The sequence below is a fragment of the Marmota marmota genome, unplaced genomic scaffold (assembly GCF_001458135.2).
Source record: "Marmota marmota marmota unplaced genomic scaffold, marMar, whole genome shotgun sequence".
NCBI lineage: Eukaryota > Metazoa > Chordata > Mammalia > Rodentia > Sciuridae > Marmota > Marmota marmota.
The window spans coordinates 17574486-17600597 of NW_026000164.1; the positions used below are offsets into that span (position 1 = coordinate 17574486).

General features: G+C 37.6%; 1 protein-coding gene across 4 annotated transcripts in view; it reads left to right on the forward strand.

The window, feature by feature from the left end:
• Chchd3 (coiled-coil-helix-coiled-coil-helix domain containing 3) overlaps positions 1–26112 on the forward strand; it is a 271550-nt gene that overhangs the window by 150830 nt on the left and 94608 nt on the right. For 2 of the 4 annotated variants that reach the window (XM_048786916.1, XM_048786915.1), the window contains exons 5-6: positions 23159–23173; positions 24183–24266. In XM_048786916.1, coding sequence (XP_048642873.1) covers positions 23159–23173; positions 24183–24266 — 99 coding nt within the window. The remainder of the gene's footprint in view (positions 1–23158; positions 23174–24182; positions 24267–26112) is intronic. The other 2 variants (XM_015493822.2, XM_015493821.2) reach the window with 1 other exon arrangement.

Below are 26112 nucleotides of genomic sequence, written 5' to 3' on the forward strand. Positions count from 1 at the left end.
CATAGTCAGAAAATAATATTCCCTTTACTTATGAGTCATATTTTTTGTATTTGAGCAAAGCAGTAAGTTGTGAGAACTTACTGATTTTTATTGTGTTAGGTCATTCATAAAATTTAAATGATCTCACAGTGAATTATTCAAGCTTTGTATAGTATAGTTTCTCTTAGAGTTCTTGACTCTGTGTTTGTTGTATAAAAACAGCCACAGCCAACACACAAATAAGTGGGGCTGCATTCCAAAAAAACTTTATTTCCAAAAGGCAAGATTTGGCTCTTGGGCCATAGTTTATTGACCCCCACATTAGAGTGACGATTCCTATTTATTATTCATATGTACACCAGTGTTCCATGGCTACCCTATTCTAGGTCAAGGGATGGTGATTGAGTGTATCCCCAGTGTTCTAGTTGTTGCTCTGTCCTTTCCTTTTCACTTAGGGAACACATGTCAGAAACCCACAGAATGAGAGCAACAGGGATAACCTTAAGTCTTCTTTGATTCGGGTAACATATAAATCAGTCAAAATCTTTAGTACTTCCTTATTGGGTTCAGCTCACTTGTCACATTCCTCACCGCTGCCTGCCATGCATCAGAGTTTAGCTGCAAGGTCTTTGCGGAGTGCTTGTTTTAAAGAGCTAATTATTTGGATTAACATGGAGGTTTGTGAACAAGGAAGCCAAATTGTAATATGCCTTGTGTTTAATAGTCTTAGATCCTTCCCTGTCTCTGACTCTTGCAAGCTACAATTACTGCCGACTTGAGTGTAGCTGACTGGATTTGGCCAAGTTAAAAACAAAAATTTTTATAGTTTTCTGGGAGGGTATCAGATCAACTTGTCTAGTGTATTTCTTGCCTCAAGCAAAGCTGAACTGTTTATATGGAGTCTTAAGAACAAATTTAAATATGTAGGATTGGGGTAAAAGTGATGGTGGTAGTGGTGGTGATGATGATGGTGATGGTTCAGACACAGCAGAAACTCTCCTCTGACCTCCAGGGAATCCCCTGAGTGGTGTAGAGAGCTTCCCATTCCTTCCCAGCATTTGCCTTCTGCTGTATGTGGCACAGTGATGCTCATTACTAGTTGACCTCTGACCCGTGCATTTCTTACCTGGTCTGTTCAATCAGATATTTAGCAAGAGTCAGTTGTGTTTATTTGCATACCTGTTTTTCAGTTGTGTTTATTACATAAATTAATTAAACATCATTTCATCTGTTGCTATTTGTTCGAAAAATAAGCTGAGAGTGCTTTGGAAAAAACCAAAGTCTGACTCACTAATGAACTTGCTATTGAATTAGGAGTGGGTGAAAAATTAGGGGGAAATTCTAGAAGGATTCTGCACTCTGATTGATCTCTCGGGGTCTTTTAGTCCTCATCTTTTGAGAAACCCATTGTCGATAATCCATGATGAAGGGCTACAGAGAACTCTTGCTTAACTATGGTGTCCTGTTCTCATACATGAAAATTGGCAAAGAATTTATTACTTAGATATCTTATTGCATCTTAATGTATAAAGTAATTTCCATATCTTTTGTCTTTAATCCTTTTTCTCTTTGTATTTTAAATATGTCACTACTCTTGATTTTATGCTAGTACTTTTATCATGTACTGTGCCCGAGCTTTTCCTAAATTCCTTTATTTAATCCTCACAGCAGCCCATTAAGGAGGGTTTGATTATTACCCTCATTTTACTGATGGGGAATCAAAAGCTTAGATTGCCTATGTTGGATCAGAGATCCCGTCTCCTTCTCTTCATAATTGTATCTTCCCTTTGCCAGTAGCCAGCTCAAGATGTTTGAATGTTTTTGAACATGGTAGTAAGTGAGATCTTAACAAAGCCAGTCTTTGTTAAAGGATCATATGTGATTTATTTATTTATTTATTTATTTATTTATTTATTTATGGTACTGGGGGTTGAACACAGGCTTGCTTTCACTTAGCTACATCCCAGCCTTTTTATTTTTTATTTAGAGACAGGATCTTGCTAAGTTAACAAGGCTGGCCTCAAACTTTATATACTCCTGCCTCAGCCTCCAGAGGAACAGGGAGGTTATTATATAATAGATTAGCTAGTTTTAGTGTGGGGAATATAGACAAAGCTTGAGAGTATCTTGTAACTCTGGTGTCCCTATGTCTTTTCTGTATTCTGCTCTTCTTTTCTTCTGTTTGCTCACATTTTTACTTACAATGAGTATATTGTTTTTTCCTATTAAAAATGCTTTTAGTATATGATTTGATTCTCAGAAGTCAAGTAATAAAGGAGGTACTAATAGCTCTAGTTTTTTTAGATGAAGAAAATAAAGTTCAAGCAAACTCAAGTGAATTTAGAGGAGTTAAGTGTTCAAATTATTTGCAGTTGAAAAGCTGGATGAAGGGGTACTTTGCTGTATACTGTAGATATTTAGTTAAGAGAGGAGAAGGTGGAGCGGATGACCTAGTATGTGTAGACATATAGAGGATTACTATGGCTCTTTTCTAGCTACATCTGAGTATGGGATTAAATATTTTTTTTAAAGGATTCAATTTCAATAGGAGGGATTTAGTTTAAAGGTGGGAACTAGTTCTGGCAGAAGGAAAGTCTGTTGGTTAATCTTCTCTATGGAATTGCATAGAATAGTTTTAGATTCTGTTCAGATTCAGAATAATAAACTAGCCAGCCAAGTACAAAGTCCTGTAGTTATATATAATGTTTACTTAAAAAAAAAAAAAACAATGGGGGAACATAAATTTGAATTCAGCTTGTAACATTTTAATGCACTTAAAGTAAATTATGTTTCTAGACTTTATTGTATTTAATTTCCTACCATGTTCTTTTCATTCTAGGGAAAATAAAGAGTGGTGATGTGAAAGAATATATTTAGGTATAAAGAGGCTTCTCAATAAGATCTCTCTTGTATCAGTTTATATTTCCTCCTGCTGAGTGATTTAGTTATTATTTCTAATTCTCTAAAAGAGCACTTTAATGGTAGGCCCAGACAGAAATAAACCAGTTAGGATGAAGAGTGGTGGAGTAGATAATGGGTTTAAAGGTTAGAAGTATGATGTTCTAAAAAAATGAATTTCAGAGATAAGTATTGTTTAGGTAGATTATTGGGAAATAGTTATAAAAATAGACAATCAGTGGACAAGAGACACTGCACCTTCATTGGGGAGGCATCGTAATCCACTGGACTGTTACCCATAGGTGTTAATTCTGCTGTGTGAAATCCCAGAACCACAGTACTCAATTTTTTTTTTTTTAATTATAGAAAGATATTTCACATTTCTGGAAAAAATTAGTTTTATATATCTTACCGCAAGGCATCACAGTATTATATATACCAGCTGTATTATAACTTTAGTATCCCCTGTTCCCCAGGCCTACAAAATTAACAACTAGAAAAGCAGATAAAAGATTGGCACACCAGCAACATGAACAAAGATTGAAAGAATTAAGAATGCATTTGCTTATTCAGGCGTAGAAAATCTTTTCTCTAAAGCACTACTGATGATCTTGAGGAAAAAAGAAATCAGACAACAAGTAAGGTGGTTGGGGCGGGACTAATACTTAGTGATTTTCAGTCAGACATACGAAATCTTCAAGTTGACTCCTTTGAACTTGAAGACAACTCTTTCGCATCCCTTAAGTTGTAGCTCACCAAGGGCCAGGACAGTGAGTGAGGAAATAAAAGATGAGGAGGAAGGAATGAACAAAGAGAATGTGCTTGTAAGTGGAAGGATAAATGTGAGAGGAGAGGAGAAAGGTGAAGATTCAAAAAGGAGCCATGGGAGGAAAGGGGAGGAGGGAGCCATTGGGGTCCCCCTCCTCTGCCCTCCAGGCCAGCTCCCGCACCTCCTCAGGACTCCTGGTCTGTGCCCCTGCCCTCTAATTGGACCCCATCTCTTTATGGGCTCACCAGGATTGCCCTTTTCCTGACCATGTTTCCCTGAAGTCTTCAGTTCTGGTTCCTTGCTGCTCTCTTCCAGTGGATGCTCTTGAAAGCCTGTTGAGGGATATGGGATTTTAGAGTGTCTCTTTGTTGAATTTTTCTTTCTCTTTTCTATTTCAGTTTTGTCGGTGAAGCTTTCCTCCCTGCTGTTTCTAAATTGATGTATTTCAGTAATCTGATTATATATCATTTTAGAGTCCCTGTTCTCCTGCCCCGGAGCACACACGCAGACAGGCACATCTCTGCCAAGTGCCTCCTTACCACTCCTCTCGGAAGAGACGCACTGGGCCTGCAGAGCTGCACCCCTTGCTCTCACTCGTAGGTTTAATGAGTGGGAACATTTGGAGAAGACTGTCTAGGAAAGGAAGTGTTTTTATATTTCCTTGGATTTTTATAGTGTATCCATCCATCACAACAAATGTATAAACCAGATTATATTTTTTAAGGTTTAAAAATCATTTTTTCCCCATTTTGTGGGAAAATGTATTTCCTATTGAATACACATGTAATAGTACTAGTTTGGGGAGCACCTTGAATGAACATAATCACATCCTCATTTCTAGGTGGTGAAAGTTATAACATCATTTCCCAATTATTCAGTAGAAATCATTGATCAAGTAAACTGACAGTCATAGCCCCTTTTCTCTGATTGGACACTACATTCTAAATTAATCAAAAGTTAGAGAGCCTTTGGCTGTTGATAGCCCTGATTTTCATCCAGGCATCTTTGGAAAGTTGGCTTTCAGTATCAGAGGATTCTGCATTTACAGATTCGACCAGTGGTGAATTGCAAAGGTATTCCAAATACAATTCCAGAAAGTTCAAAAAACAAAAAAACAAAAAACAAACAAAAAAAAAAAACCTTGAATGACCCCTGTGTTGATCACAATGCTAAATCCATGCAAATGAGGTGATATGTGGGAACACCCTGGAGGAGCCTCCCACCATTTCCCAGATCTCTGCAGCTGTTTGAACAATGCTAAGTTCACCTCTCATTCATGTACTCTATATGTGGAAACTAACGTCCATGATGGTTGCTTCTGTATTGAACATGTAAAATCTTTTCAGTACTCCCCAAATAATGCACCACAACAGCTTCTTACATAGCATTTTTATTGTATCTGTATTGTAAGTAACATAGAGATGAAGATTATTACTATTATAAAGTACATAGGAAGGTGTGTGTTGGTTATATGCAAATATTACACCATTTTTAAAGGACTTGAACACCTGAAGATTCTAATTTCTGTACTGGGGTCCTGGAGCAATTCCCTGTGGATAGTGGACCCAAAGGAAGGACGACTGCACATTTTCAGAAGCACCCAAAAGCTGTGCCGCCCACCAGTGTCATCTCTCTCTGTAGTTGCTTCCTGGCTGGTTACATCAATGTCACATTGTTGACAGTTATTTTTCAGGCTATCTTTAAAAAATCTTTCTTCCCTTCCCTCTGTTATTGGGCACCTGGCCCCAGCCACTGGAATGCCTCTGCATTGTCATTCACCTTTAAGCTTGTTCAGCCTCAGCAGGAAGTGTCAAGAAGTCACTGCTTCAACATCAGTAGACCTCCCTGTTGAAGGACTTTTATATTTGGTGATTTTTCTTTCTCAGTGTAAACAAGGTAAAGGGAACTGTTCAGGCACTCACATGTGTTATCAGAGTTCAAATGCTGCCTGATTTTCCCCCTTCAGGGTTTTGGACATCTATTCCCTTCACCTCTAGTGCCCCTTCTCTTGCCTGCTTAATGAATAGCTTCTCAGGCTCCTGGGCCATCTCCTCCTAGAAGTTTACCTCCTCTAGTGAACCCTTTTCAGACTCCCTAGGCATAATTTCTTCCTTTCCCCAAGTCCCATTCTTCTGTTATCATCGTCATGATTTTTCAACACTGTCTGTCTCAGGAGACCTATAGATCCTTGTGTCAGGACTTAATTCATCATGGATGTACCTGATTCAGTTACGAAAGGTTGTTAAACTTGGAGGCGTGGGGCAGGTAGCAAAAGTTCTGGTTTAGCTGAAAAGCAGAAGAGATGCGGGGTGCATTCCCTTGGCTTCAGCATTCTCTTCCCCTTGCCTCCTTCAGCTTGCATCTTGACCCAGTTGGGGTTCTGGTTTATCGAGCTCTGGAGTTTTCATCATGTAGTAGACAGTGCCATTTGTTGTGCCTTAGTTGTTACAGTGCACATAAGGCTTTTGGCAGAACCCAGTGTTGCCATTGGTTACGCTTTTTAATTAATTAATTAATTAATTAATTTTTATTGGTTGTTCAAAACATTACAAAGCTCTTGACATATCATATTTCATACATTTGGTTCAAGTGGGTTATGAACTCCCATTTTTACCCCATATACATATTGCAGAATCACATCGGTTATACATCCACGTTTTTACATATTGCCATACTAGTGACTGTTGTATTCTGCTACCTTTCCTATCCTCTACTACGCTTTTTATTTGACAAACATAGAAGATTTAAGCACATTACATATTAACACCTTTAGCCTCATAACAATCTTACGAGGGAATACTATTAATATTCTATTTTTATAGATGAGAAAATAAGGAACAGAGAGGGTAAAGTAATTGTCCAGTGTCACATAGTTAGTACGTAGAAAAGCCAAAATTTCAACTGAGAGTTCCAACTGTGGATTAGGTGTGATTTTTACCCACATCTACTGCCAACATCAGTGGTGATATTTTGCTTTCACTACTAGCAGTTGTTTACCTTTTTATGAAAGACAAGCAAGTATTCAGACCCTTGGGCCAGGTGACAGTTTCTAACTAAAAATAGTTTTTATTGTATTTTCCCTGCTGTCTTCCATTTATGTTAGTTGAGTCTGGTTTTCTAGTGTAGCAAATCTATCAAGATTTCCCTTATAATTGTTTAACTTTTTAAAGTGAGCCTACTTTATATTAAAAAAATATATAAGCCTACTTATATTTAAAAAATATATAAGTCAATTAGCAGTAGGTCTTAAATTATGGTCAGTATAACAGAAATCCAGAAGGTGATACATAAAATACAAATTCCTATGATATTGTGATTAATTGCATATAGAGGGTAAAGGAGAGTTATGGATAGGATTCATTTCTGAATTCGCCGGTGTAATTGGCATTCTCTGTGTTAGCAATGATAAGGAAACCAAAAGGTGAAAAGTGAGTAGCAACTGAGCAGAGAAGAAGGAATGAGAAGGACATAGGACACATTCATGTTTAATCAGTAACTTTTATTATCTGTGTATTCTATTATTTATGTCAGGTTGGTTTATGATCAGTGAACTCACTTCAAAAGTTTGCTGTTGGGTAGTTGCTAAAAGTTTTAAACCTTTTACCTGTTTGGGGCAGGAGATGGGGACAGTTTAGAAAAGAAATGTATGAAGAGCCAAAAGACCATTACTGGGAAATAAGTCCAAATCAATGGGGAAGACAGCAAGCATGTGTCTGGAAGATACAGGTAGGCTGAAGCTGGGATGGCCCAAGATAAGTTCCAGCACCTCATTACACCTCAGTACACACCATTTGCATTTCCCCAAGTCACTTTTACAACAAACTTTGTAAAGTCACAGGACTTTTATAGGAAGAAGGAGAATGAAAGCAATTTAAGCTGCCCAGGACTTTGCATTCCTTGGGCCTTTTAACAGGCCCATTTTCAGTTTCTGCCTTGACCCATTTGCTTCCTGATGGTTGCCAGGACACCGTATCAATAGCCCTCACCCCTTCTACCAAAATGATCTGGAAATAGCCTTTGCTGTCTTCCTGAGGTGACTTTGACAGAAACTTCAGCTAGCTCTTTGGATAGGAGCCACAAGTCCTCTTGTGCCACTTCCCAGGCCAGCACCACTTGCCTTAATGTCCATGTCAGTCCCTGATTCCCCAAGCATGGGCTGCTTGCCCTCTCCCTGCCTCCGTGTTGAGCTGTCAGGCATGCCTCCTGAAGCTGCCGAATCCCTGCTGTGCATTAGTGGGCCTCCCATCTCCTCTAGCTTTTCTGTCATTTTTCTCCACACCCTTTTTACCCTGGATGCTTTATGGCTGAGAATGGCTTGTGCCTCCTTTTGGCCTAATCTGTGATGACACCTGTACCCCTTAGTTATTTTCCCTTACTCCTCTTACTTTGCTGACCCCCGTCCCCTTGACTCTTCTTTCACCTGTAGCATATCTGCCAGCCATGATCGTACTGTGGCAAACAGACAGCCCACTCGAGTTGCCTGGAGCGCACTGAGCACCATGCAAGACCCCACTCAGACTCCATGAGTAAAAGGTAGTGAGACTGAGGGATGCCATGGGCACAGATGTGATGGGAACGGTGACGTTCTTGCCCTTACCTGCTGCACCTGTTACCTCTTCCCTAATGAGTAATGCATGGCTCTGTTCAGTGTGATGAAGTTGGAAGAGTCAGGTTGGACCAACAGAAATGGAAATAGTAGGTTGACTGCTTAGAGCTAGCTCTTGGCACAGGGACACAGAGCCAATGACACCTGCAAATGCCCAGGATTAAATTGAGAGACATACATGCAAAGAGTAATTTGCAGAAATGTGCTTTGTCAAAAAGCTAATACTTGAAGTTCCAATAGTTCATGAGTACAAAAAGGGTGAGGAATATAGAGTATACATTGAGTTCAGCCCTCCTGGTCTGTCAGGAACCTAAGCAATGTGGACAAGTGAACTTGCAGGCATTGGACTAGGCTTTAGTCACGCAGTGATAAAAAGATTTGTTCCCTGCCCTCAAGGCCTCCAACAGTTATACTTTTGCCCATTGTGGTTTTGTATAAGCTTGAGTTATTTCTTGATGTATGTTTTCCATAGGCAGCCCTGATTCTGATTAATTCTTTATTCTTGCTCCTGCCCCTAAGCAGTAGCTCTGTGAATACCACCTCACACCAAGAACTTTCTCCTTAAATATTACTGCGTGAATTGTGTGCTGTGGTTACAAGTGCCACAAAGAAAGAGTAGGTAAAAGGGAACAGCCAGCAGAGCCTGGCCTGGCTTAGTAAAGAAGGTGGTGAAGGTAGTTGTGGTAATAATGCAAGAGCCATTGATTCCAAAAAGCTTGACCATTTATTGGCCATATAACTGGGCCAATTCCTTTGGCTTCTGTGACTCTCAGTGTGCTCCAATGTGAACTGTGATAATTTTGGTAGAGTTTGTTATTTCACTGTTCCTCTGCTATGCAATATTCTAGGCATAGCTTTGAGAATCTGATTAAGTCCTAGCATTGTTGTCAGAGTTGAGTTAAATGATATAATGAATACAAAAGAAACTTTATAAACTGAAGAGCTCTGCAGCTATTAGCACTTATTATTAATCTTTGTTATCAGAAGAGGCTTTCCTTCAGACTCGAGTTCAGGGATCTATCCCTTTGACTCCATCTTTCTTTTTATTGAAGTGTCCCAGAGCCTAAAGGAGTCTGCCTGGCCTGCCCCAGTATTGGGACCAGGGTTCACGTGTCTGACCCACTTCCTGGGATGTCTCAGCCACTTACTGAAAAGGTTGATCTCTTCGTTGGAGGAGAGGCTAAAGTTTTAACTTTTAGGATCTTCCTTTTAATCCAGGGACCTTGGATATAAAAGGATGCTTTGAAGATCAGAAAGATAGTTAAATTATCAATTAAGAACAGAATACAAGTTACTTTGATTCATGTTTTAGAGGTGGCATACTACACTTCTCAGGAAAATATTTGAACAAATACTAAAATTAGGATATTTTAAGACATATAGAGAGGCACAAGGGTTCTACTAAAGTTAGAGATTTTATATAGTAACCTTTCATTTAGGTTAAAGGACTTAAAATTTAGTGATAGATTGCAGCAAATTGGACTTTTCAAATTGGACTTTTAAAGGACTGACATTGGCACTTGTAATGAGTTGGACGAGGGCAAATGCCCAGGAATTATTTCCCATGTGGTGGCACCATAATTCTCCTAAATATCAGATTTTAAACCATAGACCAAGACTGGAAATGAGAGAAAATAACTTTTAAAGCCTCGTGGAGATATTTAGAAAGTGCTGGTGGAAAGATACCTGTTGTTCAGCTCATGGAGGTCCTGCCATCTCACTCCTGGATCCTTTCCACAGCTCCCTAAGGGTTTTCCTTAAGGTATTCTGTCCTCCCTGTTGTTTGTCCTATAGACCAAGATTAATCTTTCTAAAATACTGTTTTCATCATGCTCAAAACCTTTTAGAGCCCCCGCACCCCACCTCCCAGCCAGACTGTTAAATCTTCCTGCAGACTTGTTCCCACTTACTCTCTGCCTTCTTACTCTAATTCCCTCTTCAGCTGTTTCCATGCTGAGGTCTCCTTTCTTCTCTCCTCTGTACCTGCTTATTGCCCCTTTTTTGTGTGTGATGCCCTTTGACCTGATCTCTGACCATCTAAATCCTACTCATCCAGCTTTCAAGTTCTAGTCCAGCTGATCAGATCCTTTATTTTCCTTGAAGCACTTACTGTCCTTTTCATACATTATCTTTTATTATGATTGTTTGTATATATAACTAGTGCAGCTGCCTTCTACCCAATTTGTGATTCCTGAAAGACAGCATTTATAGACAGGAATGGATTCTTAGTAGTTTTATAGCTTTGCGTATAAATGGGAGCTTTAGAATTGTAGTTTATGGTCATTGAATGAGATGCAATTGGTGTAGTTATTTATTATAGTCTACCATGTCCAACTTACTGTCTGAAAGTCTTACACAAAATAGATTTTCATTGGATGCTTGTTGAATAAATGAATAGATTTGTTAAGTTGGTTTTGTTCTTCAGGTGGGTAAAATATTTTAGCATTTAATTTAGCATGTTAACATGTATATGGTGTATGCTTTATTTATTCCAGCAGGCAAAGACACAGCCACAAAGCTCCAGAGTCATTTATAGACTCTAGTGAATTGTGTAATGTGCTTGGATCATGTCTGTGTGCTTACTTAGAGCTGGATGGTTGGGGGCAGCCTTCCTACCAACCAAATTGGGAAAGTTCTCCAAAGGGTTACAGGAACTATTTGGAGGACGCATCAATTAATAGTTTTATGATGCATTTCATCTCTTGAGGATGCAGACTACCTCAGGTGACAGAAAGCTCTAGTAGGACAAAAGATAGCTTCTTGCTAAGACCAGCTAGGCAGTCTTTTACAAATATTCCAGCCAGTTGTCTGCTCTTCCTTGATCATGTCATCATTACTGCTGTATTCATCTGACAGCAGACAAAAAGAATAAAGGAACAAGATAGAGGGCCTTGGGAGGGGATTCCTTCAGCACTTAAACCCGGCTTGTCACACTGCAGGGGCACAGTGTCTGCTTTTAATAATCTCATATGTCATTATTAGTAGTAAAATACAAACCTATTTTTTAGAAGTTTTATTTTAATTCTTTGTGAAGATTATGCAATGTCTCTTATGCTCTTCTTACAGGAAAGTGGCAGAGGGGGTGTTAACTTGCTAAATGTCATTACACTGCTTGTTTTCAGTTTTAGATTAATGGCAGGTGGTAGCCATTTTTCAAAGCAAACAGGCTGTCTTTTTAGCTCAGTTAGAAAAATCACTAATTCTTTACTGTAGCATGGAATATTCTGTGCAGGGTGACAAATGGCAAAGATCACAAGACATTCAACTTAAAAAAAAATGGAGTAGCTGCTAATATTGTAAAAATTTTAAAGGACCAAACTAGAGCTTTAAGCAACATATTTCTCTTGCCATACTAATTGAGTTACAGATCTTGGTTATTTATGTTTAACGTACATATGTATTACTTTCGGTGAATGTATTTTCATGCAGCCGTGTTGATTTGTGGTCTATAATATCTTTGTCCACTCTGCAGTGCTCATCTCAGATAGAAATGCCTCTTGAAATAAATTACATCTTAGAAGTGCTATAGATGATCACCAATGCAAATGGCAGCTCATGCGTGTGTGTGTGTGTGTGTGTGTGTGTGTGTGTATGTGTGTGAATGCGCATGCATGGTGGGGGTGCTCAGCTGTGGGTGAAGTAATGTTTGGAATAATATATCAAGAATTTTTATTTTTGGATTCTTGCTTATTCACAGGTAGGTCTTAAAGAATATCTGAGGTATTTTTTAGTATGCCAACTCTAAAATATGAGTCAAGGTAATCTCTGTTCTATTCTTAGCTATGACTAACTCTGTGATATTAAAAGTATCTTTAATACCTGTGGGCTCCTGGTTCTAAGGTATATTTCTGCTTCTGATATATATGATTCTCTCTCTTTTTGTCTGGGTATTTTTAATATCTGAGAAACGTGGCATCAAACTTTACTCCAGGTTTGTCATCGTGATCATCATCTTATACGTGATTTACTTAAACTTGGCTTAAGAGGCTTGAGGGTGGAGTTCATGTTCCTGCAGTCTGGACTCTGATCAATGAGCTCCTCAATCTGAAAGGTTGCTAGAAGCTTTTCAGCATCTGTTCAAGTGATACAAAAATCTTACAAAAAGATAATTTTTAAGCCAAAAAGGCAATATATAATTAAAATGATAGCCATAACCATAAAGTAGACAGGTAGTTAATAATATTCTGACTTCCTAGCCGGTAACACCTAATCAAAGTGATGGGGTTGTTTTTTATTGCTGGGTCCAAACCTAGGGAAGGGTCTGCCTGGTGTGCTCCAATGGGAAGAGCCATAGATTCTGTGTGCACTAGACAGCTATTCCAGATGCAGATTTCAGGCATGACTCTTATCTGCAACTATTACCTTAGCTGAAAATAAGGAAATAAATAAAAGATGTGCATAGAAACTGCACTACTTTCTTCACAGTGCTATATGTAGTGAGACTTGCCATGCAATTATGTTGTTACAGACCTTTAAAAGCGATAAGGATATTAAAAATTGTGAAGTTGACATTTGGTTATGTTCATTTCTTAGTTTCTGGGCAGCAAAACTATGATTAAAAGCACTCCCAGTGTTCCAAGAGATTCCAGAATTTGAGATGGTTCTCCCACATCATAGTATAAAGAGGGATGGGAACAAAGCCAAGTCCACCCTAGCCAGGGCCTAGACATGAAGAGATGAGAGGGCTGATTGCTTTCCTTCGACTGCTTCTCAGCCTGGCTTTTCCAACAGACAGTAATTTTTGTCTTCTCATCCCTCTTAACCATCTTGATCCAGGAAACACAGTGGCTTATTTTCATCCTGTGTATCCTGTTGTTCTATCCAGGTGATTTGTGCTCCAGGTACCTTCCCATCTAGCCATCCCTCCTTTCTACGACTTCTTTCCTTTCTGACTTTGTTTAAGCCTGAGGCTTTCACCTCTTATTTCTTAACTGAGCTTCCTTGGTCAGATAAGCTGGAGGCTTTGTACAGAGGCTAAAGACTTTCAAGAATCCCCTCCCCTTTGGGCTGGGGGGAGACTGGGATATTATGAAGACCAGGTACTTTACCACACTTTCATTACCAGTGGCCATTGTCGAGGATTTGTTTTTAAAGTAATTTTTATCTCAAATACTTTTCCAAATTCCATTTTTCCTTGGAATATAATCGAGTTACATCTAACTTAAGGATTTAAATTTCCAATCTGCACACAAGGTAAAAAATTCTTTGGTTCAAAATTATACTTCAGAATACAACACTGCTGGATTTCCTTCCATTATTGGGTCAGTAATTTTCTTTAGTTGAGCACTAGATGAAAATGCTGGCTGTCACTTAAGGGTTTGTGAGTGAAATGTGTCTGATTTCAAGCTCTAGAATTCCATTCACTGGGAAAAGATGTTCTTTCTATGAGGGCACATGGGGAATGACACAGGCCCAGAGTAGAGCTGATGCATGTCTCCTGCCCTGGCTTCCCCCTGGCACAGGTAGAATTCCTGGGACTATATCAATTATTCTTCGTTCATTCCACCCAGCTAGTTGAGTTTGCATAAGCTAATTGTGCATATGATGTAATTCCACTGTGCCAGCCTCTGTAAAGAGCCGTGAATGAGACAAACATGGCTGATTATTTGCTGGCCTTCCTATTCTGATGTAGAATATGTGAACCAGTGTGATTTGGTTGGTAGCAATGAGTTGAACTTGTTTTAGAGAAGTGGGCTCTTTTAGCCCCAGTTTTATCTGTTGTAATTTTTCAGGTGGTGTTAGGTTCAGGAACAGCCCAGTGAATATTGCTAAGGCCCTGTTCTGAACCCACGGCTGGTGCCAAGGCAGGCAGAGAGGGAGCATCACTGTTGCCATGCAATGTCTGCCCCCGGCAACCAGGTGTCACATCTACGTGGTTATTTCCAAATGTTGTTTAATGTGTGCTTGTCACATCCTAGCAATTTGGCAGCAGAACAGACTCATTTATTGAATTTCCTCTGGCCTAGCTATATAGTAGATTCAAAATGAGTTGTAGAAGAAATTTTGTGATAAATATAATGCATAAAATGTGAATGTTAGAGGGATCTCAGATATCTATTCTTTAGCTTATTCCCCAAATTTCATAATTAAGAAAACCTCCCCCAAAAGATTCAAGAATTTGCCCGAGACCATGAGTTAGTAGCCAAGATGCAATTAAAGCTTAATTGTTGAATGCATTTTTATTGCTTTTTCTACTGCATAGAATCTATGGATCAGACTGTGTTCCTGGGTCTAGTTGGACTTACTGAGCCTGTCCTACCTAAGTGAAGCAGTTCTCAAGGGAATTGACACATGCAAACCACATGACCTCATCCTTAGTTTGCTAAAGTTTAACCTTCTGTTTGGACTGGAAGTTGACATCTGAGACTTGCTCACAGTTTGTTGTTTTGTTTTGTGTTAATTAGCAAATCAGATTACATGGGTAACAAAGAGAATGTGCCCTTCATATCATCTTTAAAGAGATCCTGCTGCGAAGGGCATCAGCCTGACCAACACTTTCTCAGAGCCATGCTGGCCTTCCTCCTCTCTTCCCCATGGCAGGTGTCAGACCTGCAGTGTGGTCAGAGGCATCCTGCTTTGTCTTGCTGCTGCTCTCCTTCACCCTTCCCAGGTATTTCCTCATCATGAGCTGCCATTGTATACAAGTGGTTTTGAAAATACTTTTAGAATAGCTTACATTAACTGTTGCAGAAAATCTTTAAAAATCTCTTTATGTTGAGAAGTGCTGAAAATAGCTACAAATATTTGACTAGTCATTTTTACATTCTCTTCCTTTAACTTCAAGTCAGCAGGAAGAAATAAAGCCAGAGTGATGGGAAATACACTGTGTCAAGAGGCAGGAATCCCAGAATCAGTTCACTTTCTGACCTTAAAGAATTCTCTTCGCCAACAAGGAACTTGGAGCCTCACTTACTGTGTATAAAATGAACTGGATGAACTTGGGATGTGTTTTTCAGCTCTGGATGGGAAATAGATTGGAAGAGAAATTGACTAGCCAATTGGTCTCAGTAGTGTGAACATTAAATCTAAATCTAAATTGAACAAATACAAGTTAATCCAAAGAACAGGCATTCAGGAGATATATAGTAATTGTCTTCATGTTATTGTCCAATTTATTTTTCTGATCAGCACCACCAAATACCTTGGTAAGGCAATGTAGTATAACTAGCATCTCTATGTCAGAGTGTTTCTGAGCTTTTTAATGTCCACACCAAAACAAGATTATATGTAAGTGCCTGGAAATGGAACTTTTATTCCCCACAATATGGAATAAGAAGAGATACACATTTTAGTGTAATTGCACCTTAAATTATATAACTCCAAACCGCTTCATAGTCCTTCCCACTTTGTAATACAACAGCTGTGATTTAAAGTTAAGACCACCCTGCTGTTTATATGTAGTGTAGCATTTAATAGTTGATAGCACCAATCTATTCCATGGCTGAATTTGATAATAAAAGTCCCTCCCCACTCTCTGTCTATATAATTACATAGTAGTTTTATTGAATACTGTCTCTTTTACCACGTTTTCTTCTTTCAGTTTTAATTCTTATCTTTGAAGTTCTTAAGCTCATTATTGATTTTTCTGACATAGAATACTTATTTATTTTATAGAACTTAGTCTTCTAGAACTTGGTTTTATATTCAGTTGCTGAATTTGACTGAACAAGGTCTTTTAGACCTGATGCCTGTTTATTTCCACTTGTGTCTTTCATAAGCATGCAGTAGCTAAAGCCAGTGTCATTAGAGAAGATAAAACTGCTTACTTGAGCCAATGTGGTAGCACAAGGTCTATAATCCCAGCGGCTCCAGAGGCTGTGGCAGGAGGATTACAAGTCTCAGGCCAGCTGGGTAACTTGAGAGATCCTGTCTCTAACTAAATAAATAAATAACAAGGGCTGGGGACGTAGTTCAATGGTAGAGTGCTTGCATAGCATGCCTAAGGCCCTGGGTTCAATCCTTAGTAAAAAACAAAACACACCAAAAAACTTATTTGAGAATCACCAAACCCTCACAGTTGATTCAGCATTTATTTAATGTCCCTTAGATGTTGGGGATTGTGATGAGTATTCTTCTTCAGTGGGTGGTGGGAGAGGAGAGGTGGCGCTCCAGCACCTTTCAAGTTGAAATTTCATGTTGCTTTGTAACATGAAACTTGTAAGTTATAATGGAATCACAATATGCCTTGTTCTTAGGAATGATATATAAAATATTTAGCAACAGCACAGCATCGTCACTGCCCAAGCAGAACAGATGTTAAACAACCAGTACCAGTTCTTGTGAACTAAATATCCATCCTGCCTGAACTGAACATCAGTTCACTAGATTGAACAACTTATGTGTGATTTAGGCCTCTATTTTAAAGGGAGCTCTGGAAAAGAGCGTGCTTATGTACCTGTTTTATACTTTTCCTTCTTATTTTGAAAATAACGAATTAAAATTTCCAATTTTCCCTCTTCCTGGGACATGATTCATCACTTTATACAGATGCGGCCACTCTTGCAGGTTTTGTACACTGCTTGCAATTCAGCTGTACTTCTGGGTTGTAATACAAACAGTCCCAGCCCAGGTCTCCAATATGTAAAGACATTTATTGAACAAAAATTTATTGGCAAGCAGGTACAAAATGATTCATAAGGCCCATTATGGGAACTCAGGGGCTTCCCAGTTTTCTGTTCCGTTAAGTACTTTCTTTGCAGGAAAGGTTCCCCAGAGGTAAATGAGACTGCTGACAGTTGGCCTCAGACAACCAAGAATCCTTTTAAACAAGGGGTTTTCAGTAAGGAAGAAAGGTTTAGGGAACTTTTATTAGTGTCTGGAGACACGTCACCACTCAGGGTAAAGGGTGGCACTATTGGGCCATGCAGGTGAGAGGCCAGGAATGCTGCCAATCTCTTAAAAAGTGTGTACAAGATGGCTTCTACAACTATGAGTCATCTGATCCAAAACGTCAGTAGTGCCAAAAATGAGAGTCTCATTCTTAAGTGGATGGTTGGATGCAGGACCAGTTGGAGGTCAGTTCTGAGGTACCATCCCTAAGGTCCCTAAAGCCACAAGTGTTGGAGTCTCATAATTCAATCATGCAACAGATGTAAGAATATCCTTATAGTCTGATAACTAGCCCTTATAGCTTTCTCATAGCTTTTATCTTACCAGTAAGAACCCATATCTAGCATTTGTCACGGTAGTTAATGGACCATTTTCACTAGTAAAGTCCCATTTCTAACAGTCATTGTGCTAATTAGCAAAATATAATTGTTGATCCAGACATGGATAAATGAAGTCCCTTGTACCATCCCCTCTTCTCTTTGAGCTTCTAGTTTTGAGCCTTTGATAAGACTTGCTGATTGCTCCTGGCTTCTGTGTTTTTGAGTAACCTGCTGGCACCACCTTGTTCTGAGCTTAGCCTACGTAACACGTGCACATGGTATCACACTGTGTGCACTGTGGTGTTTTCAAGTAAATCAGAGATTTCTTCCCAGGAGCTGTGTCTGCTTGCTTTGTACAAACTCTTATCCCCCAGTGCAGTTCATTTCAGTTCATCCACCCTGCACTGTTTCCTTTGCAGGAAGTACAGACACAGATTGAGCCAAGGTTATAAACAGAGAGGAGTAAAGACTTTTTCTTGCCCCAGAAGAGTTTAGAGTTAAGGAGAGGGACTAGAGGTGAGTGAATGTGTGTAATAGAAGACAAAGTCAAGAACAGGAGCCATACAAGATGGGGTGAAAGGGTTTATGAGATGAGAAAATGGGGTGACAGCCAGGGCTGTAACTTGGCAGAAACTACATGAAGTAATGTTCGAGGGCAGTTTTGAAACATGGGTGCTGGGATGGGTGGGTACATGGTTGTAGGGTGATTTGGTAGAATCAGGATAATCATCAGGGTGGCCTATGTCCTCCTCCCTGGTGGGTTTCCTATTTCCTATTATATTAATAAGTTCTGACCAATGAAATTAAATTAGAAAATTGGAGATGTAAATGTATGGTTTAACACTCCTCCCAAACTGTAGAATAAAGCTTATGAAATTGAAAAGATAAGAATTCAGGTTTCATTTAGCATTTAATTTTGCTTCTGTGGCAAGTACCATGATCTGTAAACTGAAATATAGAAAAATTTAAAGCACAATACCACCAGATCACTTTCAACCTTAAGTTTATATACTCTCTTTTTACTCATTGTTGGCTTCTCTTTTTAATTTCAAAAATCACCCATCTTTGTCTCTGCTTTCTTATCTCAAGAGAATGAGCAGACATGCCCCTAAGTAACAAAGGTTGTGTTCATTTGGCTCTTTCCAGTATGTGGTTAGTATGAAAAAGCAGAAATGTAGACCCAGTTCTTGAAACTCTCTGGGGGAAGACAAGACAAGCAACAGGCTTGGCTCCAGCTCTGGGGGCTTGGGATTGAGTTCAGACCTCAGTCAGGTTCAGAGGCTGTTAGAAGAGAGGGCAGCTGCCTCATCTTTGGCCAATGTCCAGCCTCTCTCAGGTATTACATGTTAGTCAACATCAGTGTAGTTTTCACGTTTCAGGCTGGGATTTGCTAGGAACTTAAGCTTATTCCTCTAAGTACTCCTTGAAAAGATGATAATATTGATCATAGGCAAGGTGTCATCCAAGTTCACAGAGACGTGTTACCTTCTTGAAGGTCACTTTCTGGTGTGGTTTGTAAAACATTGCTTTAAGGATCATTCTTTGTTTATTAATGCCACTTAATAAAGGCTCAGGGAGCCCTGTGTAACTTCTCATTTATAACAAAAGCCTAATATCCCACTAATTGAATACAGGCTACTTTATTCTTTTACGCCTAATTGATATTCACAATGATTATGTTCTGTAGCTTCCAAATGTAGTATTACTTAAAAGTCTGTGATTCAGCCCCCTTTGATATTTCGGTTCTTTCTGTTTTATACGAGCATATTTTTATTAGGTTCCCATATATTGCACCACACATGTAATTTTAACAAGGAATAAAGTTCTTTTCCTTGTCTTATTTGCTAATCTATCCAAATACATTGTAAGATAGGTATAGATTTTGCCTGCCACACATTATCCATGTGATTATGAGTAATTAATCTTCCCAGCTCATTATATGTGTTTCAGAATGTTAAGAAATATAGAATAAAAGGGAATATGGTTATAGGGCTTTCCTATTTAGAGTGATTTAGATTTGTTGTCCTTTCTTAATCCTAGTCATCTCAGGCTTCATAGTATCATCTCATGGAAAATCAAACAGGTACCTTCTGTTTTCTACCTTGAGTTTTAAAATTGAAGACTGATATTTCAAGGACTTGATCATTTAAAATATACAAGCTTTCCCATCACACAGAACCCTGCCTTCATATGCCTTGTGCTTGATGGATGAAATCATAGTATATTACCTTTGAGCTAAGTGATTGTGATGTCATTGGGTTCCCAGTGTCATGCACTTTGCATTGTACCTTGGTCCTCAGGAGCAACCAGGACAGAAAGGCACAGTGATGCTGAGAAGTTTGCACCATGAACATTTACCTAAGAATTTATATGGGAAGGTAAAGCTATGTGTCATATCAGCTAAAGTTTCCTCTTGCGTTGACTTCATGAATCCTTTCTTGTTGAGCACCTTTAAACCTCTTCTGAGGAGAGATGAGACTTTAAGGAAGGAAATACACGTGTGCCTCCTTTTTTAATCTAGCCACCAACACTGAGTTAAGACATCAGAATGTTTGTGTTAGGTTCCTTAAAACGTGATTCCCTTGTTTTCTTTGTTTTTCTTGCCTGTTGGAAGCTCTAGATTTCCATAATGATCCACTTAAGCATATTCTATCACATTTTCAAGCCCAATCATGTTATCCCAAATTGAGCACGACCTGAAAACTAATCAGTATATGTTTCTTTCAGGAATAGCAAATAGGAGATGGGGAAAGACTTTATACTCATCTTTCCCTCTGAAATGATTCTACCACAATAATAATGTTATAATCCTCTTTGTTTTTATTTGCTCATTTATGATTCTGTGCCTGTTAGAGAGTTTTGCAGAGAAGTTTCATTTCCTTGCAACTAGTTTACTGCTTGCCTTAAGTTGAGTGTGACTCTCCATTCTCTGCAGCTATTAGCTTAGTCAGTGTATTCTAGGCTTATTTAAGTTTCAGGATTCATATCGTGTGACTTTTCCTCCTAGCATCCCATTAACTGTTTCAAAGCAGTGTGCCATTAAAGTGTTGTGGCGTGATTCTTGCTTTGTTATTCTTCCCAGTGGATCTCAAACTATTGATTCTGTTGTAGTTGAGGAGATTTGCGACATTAGCCTATAGTTTGATGATGTTGGAAGTATCTTCTTCTTTGTGTCTTTAGTGTACCTGACTTTTTGGTGTGTTGCTTTAAAATTTATTTTAAGGATTATGTCTCAGAAAAGTGAATGAGAATATTTCTGTACCTCTTTGATTTAGGTTGTAATCAGCTCTTCACAATTAATTTGTTGGTTGGTGCAGTGTCCCCCAGTAGGCACAGCATTATACTTGCAGTATTGAATTCTCTTAGTGTTTTCTAAATAATTATAATGGAATGTCCATTAGGGCCTCATTGCGTTTTCTGAAACTCTCACTGTGTGAACAAAAGATAAGGTTGTTTACTGCTAGCATTTTAACAGTCATGGTAGGCAATGCCATAGGTTGAACGGGAAAGAGAGGCAAGCGTGAATATATCGAGGGTTTAGGAAGTAAAATAATTTCCATGCTATGTGTAACTGTTCAAGCTGTTAAAATTTTGGAATTGTAAAGTATAATTACTTAATAGTTTACTCTTTTGCAATTCTATACCATATTACATTTCCATCTCATAGTTAAAGATACATGTATTAATATTGATGTTTAAAAGATAATTTTTCTCATTACAGAAGTAATAATTTTATTATGGAAAACAGAGAAGAGTCCAGATGACATATATCCCCTTGTGCATATCATAATCTCTGTAAACATTTTATTTTATTTATTTATTTTTTCTCTGTGAACATTTTAGCATAGTTTATTCTTTTTCCTCTTAGGGTACTAGGTTCTCATGCTTCTCTGTTCCTCCTCTGCCTCCCTCCCCATCATTCCCTGTCCGATCCAAGAATTTACTGTACATGCCATTTGATGACTTGCTTTTCCCCCCACTTAATATTTTTGAGTTAAAAAATTAATTCTTATAAAATATCACTTGTTAATTTTTGTTAATGTTTGATCATGTAACTGGACCAAAATTTTTATAATAAATTTTCTATTGTTAGGGCATATCTTATTTCCCCAGACTTCTGTTGTTCCCACTTTGTAGTTGGTTTATATAAAGCTGCTTGCATTTTCTTAGATATGGATTCTTCTCTACTTTTCTTAATATTTGCTATGATTCAATGCCTGAAAGTAAAATTTGCCACATGATAAAATTAGCAATAGCATTTATATCCACATGTATTTATATTTCATAAATTTTAGTATGCTTAATTTATATTTGCTTTAAATTTTGTATAGTTAAATTCATTCTTTTTGATATACAGCTTTGAATTTCAACAAATGCATACAATTGTGTAACCACCATAATCAGGAAAAAATATTCCAATTCTTACCTTAACAAATTCTTTTCTTTTGTTCCTTGACTAAAAAGTATTATTAATTCTGAAAACATAAATAAGCAAAATTAAGAAAGTGGAAACTATCCTAAGCCTATCAACCATGCTGTGACTTCTTTGGACATGTTGTAGAATATCATTCTGGTCTTTCTCCCCTTCCCCCTTTCCTATTTAAAAGAGGTCATACTGACTTTCTGTTTATAATCTTCTTCTTTTTTCCCATTTTTATTTAGTATATTTTGAGTATAGGTACTGCTTAACTATTGAATTGGTTTGGGGTTTTGTTTCTTTGTAGTTCTCAACAAGCCTGTAATGAACATCTTTGCATATTGCCATAATTATTTAAGAAGTGCTAGAAGTAGAGTTTTTAGATGTCAGTGCATAGATACATATTGAAGACCTACTACTTTTTACAGTCTGTCAAATTGTTTTATAAAATACTTACACCAACTTACATTCTGACCATACATTATAAAGGAGACAGTGTTTTTCTGACTCTTGCCAATACTATTATAATTTTGTCAGTTTAATAGAGGATAAGGTAACCTTATTTTAATTGCATTCTCTGATTTCCTGTGCTGTTGGTTGGTTTTGTTTTCTTGTGTTTATATTTGTAATTTGGTGTGTGTGTGTGTGTGTGTGTGTGTGTATTCCCAGTGTATTTTTCTTTTGGTTTTTATTTTCGCAGTGGGGTGGGGTGAGAATTTGGGGGAGGGATAAAGGCTTTTTAAGGGCTTTATATATTAATAACTTTAACTGTCACAGTACATGCTGAAATTTCTTTTCCTTTTTTTTTTCCTTTGCTTATTCTATTGATTTTGTGTTTGTTTTTTTTTTCAAAAATTTTTTTGAGATTTTTTGAGTATTTTCTTAATTTGTATTTTGGGCATGTATATTGAGTTTAGAGAAGTCTCTTCTCTTTATTTAATCTTTACATTTTTTTTCTCTCTTTGTATGTCAAAAATTTCCTCTGTATTTATGTATTCTTTTATATTCCTAACAGACTAGTAAATTTTTATATTGTTGCACCAAGAAACCTAGATTATGTACTTGCATTTCAATGTATTTTTATATAATCCTAATGTTGTATTTGTTTCTATTTATTTATTTGCTTTCAATTAGCACAAACTTTTCATTGAAATCTTGTATTTAAACTGTAAAAGCACAGTGACATTTAAATGTGTCTCAAGTTCGGCATCTCCTCTTATTATTTCCCCATTGGCTTTTTTGGTTTGCATTTTATATATTATTCATCAAATTTCTCTGTGAAATTGGAAAAAATAGTACTTACATTGTTAAATAACTGTTTGTTTTTTAACATGCTGCAGGATATTGAAGACAAAGTAAGTAACAAAATAGCCTACGAATCTGCAAGTGAAATCACCCAAAATAAGCAGGTAGTTGAGGGGACAGGCACTCAAATGGATCGAGCCAGATGATACTGATCTCTTTACCAAATAATTGGCATGTATGCAAGAATGGGAATGCCCAAGCACATTTATTTCTTACAAGTTGTAGTTGGGCATGTGGTTAGCATTCACTGAACAAAAAAAATGTGAAAATTCTAACTCAGGTGAGATAAGGAGATTCCTTCTGACCTGGATAAAGGCAGATAAACATAATCCAGATACCAACAACAGATTAAGAAGTACTTTAAAAAAAAATATTTTGAAAAAAAATTCCATAAGTAGCCATCTTTACTAATTTTTTAAAGATCAAAAATATTTGATTGCCTATGTTTTAATTTTGTAAAATAAGGTCTTATAAATTAAAAGTAACATAACTAAATATTTTAAAATTACTTATTAATTTCAGTTATTATTATTTTTAATTGTTAAAATAGTTTTGGATTATTGGTCCCCTAAGCTGCTATTTCATAAACAAGGAGATAGAATAATACATATATTTACAGGCAGGTTTCACTGGGTAATTTCAGAGTTCTTAAACATAAGGTTTATAGACAAAATGTTATGTAGACATTTTGCTGTAGTTCAAGGTTAGTAACTATATATCCTGGAATAAAAATTAAAAGTTTTATTGTGTAAAATATTAATCCTTAAAATTATACTTCAAAAGAGAACTGTGCTGTATCCAGGCATTTTCAAATAAATTTGGACAAAGTAGGACACAGCTGTTAGAGTAAAACATAATAACAATAACACAATGCAGACTCATTCTTTACATTTAAATACAGCAATCATCATCATATTAATATTTTTCTATGGAAGAGACCTAATAGATTGCAAAAATTGTCAGCTTTGTGTACTTATTTCTAATGCAATTTGTACTTGACTTTTGCTTTGCTGTCGCTGCTTTTTCTTGATATAGTATATTCCTCATTTCTTTTTTTAGGTTAAGCAGCTGGAAGAGAAAGACCGAATGATAAAGAAGCAGGATGCGTTCTACAAAGAGCAGCTGGCTAGACTGGAGGAGAGGGTATGGCTACTTCTTGTCATTGATTCTCTTCTCTCACTACATCTGTAGCTTTCCTGTATATTTATTTAAAAATCAATAAATTAGAACTAAACTGCTTTTACTCATTAAAAAAGTGGCCAGGAAATGAAGAGGCCAAGCAGGTAGGCCATTCTCTCTGGGAATGTCATTTCTTTGGTCATTTTTGTTAGGGTTGTATTATTGACTCATTGATACATTTTACCATACTAGAACTGTCCCGAATATTTTCCCTAATTCAGTCTGTTTGTATCTGCATTGCCTCCAGGAGAAGCAGAGAATGCTACTCTTAACTCCTCTAAATGCTGAGTAAACTTAAGTGTGTTTGTAGAAGTAGTCCTGATTTAAAGGATACGTTGTCATTATGAAACTCAGTTTCATTGCATTTCTGGCTAAGAAATGAATGTCTCCTTCAAGAATGGTGATAGAGGCCAAATAGTAGGACTTGAGGAAAAGATTTGTGAAAAAAGAAGTCAGATTTGTTGGCATGGACCTAGAGTTGGGAGACACAATGAATGGAACTAGAACTGGAAGGAAAGAAGGCATGTTTAAGAATGAAGTTTGTGCCCCTCCTCAGTCCCCTGTTTAATGAACTAGACCACTTGTCTAGGTTAATTTTATACATAGACCATAAGTTTACAGAGTGAGCTCTCTTCGTTTTGATTGACTTCCAAAATTTGATTTGTTAAGAATATGATATTTGACAAAGAAGTTAAAAAAAAAAAGATAGGAAATAAATTCCCAGACTCCACTCGGTATAATTATGTTTATATTAAATGTGTCTTAGCATCTCCGTATGTCACTGGTTTGCGTGCTTCTCGAATGGAAACACCATTTTCTCAATTGTTCTGCAGGTATCTACTTAAGCACCTTATATATGTTAGGTCCTTTCTAGTGCCAAAGATATCCTAGTGAAGAAAATAAACTAACCATCTGCTCTGACAGAACTTAAATTCAATTAAAAATCATTATACTTGTTGAATGGCAGGATGAATAATAAGGGAAACAATAAATTAATTGGAAAAGGGCACCCCGGGGCCAATGTGTAGGTGTGAAGTTGGGTTAAGAGGAAGGCCTACCTAAAAAGATGACATTTGGTGTTCTCTCTTGATACAAGGATGCTGATTCATAATGGGGATGGGATGGGGAGAAGCATGGGAGGACTAGATGAACTTTAGATAGGGCGAAGGGGAGGGAGGAGAAGCGGGGGTACGGGGATAGGAAAGACAGTGGAATGAAATGAGCATCATTACCCTAAGTACGTGTATGACAACATGAATGGTGTGACTCTACTTGTGTTAAACCAGAGACAAGAAAAATTGTGCTCTATTTGTATAATATGAATTGAATTGCATTCTGCTGTCATATATAACTAATTAGAATAAATAAAAATTAAAAATTAAAAAAAAAGATGACATTTGGGAAGAGGCCTGTCATACTAGGGAAGCAAGCCAATGTCACAGCCCTGATACAAGGGAATTCTTGGTAAGTTGGAAGGCCAGGGGGTTTGTAATTTGGCTGCTATCTTGGCAAGAATTTTGAAGCATAGGAGACTTGGTAAGAGAATGAATTCCTAACGTGGCATGTGCAAGCTGAGTAACTTACAGCATCTTACTTAACTTCTGTTTCCTCATTGTAGAAGGAAGGTACATTAGTTCTTACCTCACTATCCTGTTAAAATGAACTAATACTCCTAATGCATCTGTAATAGTGTCCAGTCTGAGGTCACCACTCAGTCTATGGCTGTTATTTTATTTGCATACTTCAAAGCAATATACCTGACACAGAACTTGTAAATATTACCTGAATAAATGAATGCAAGTGAAAGTTT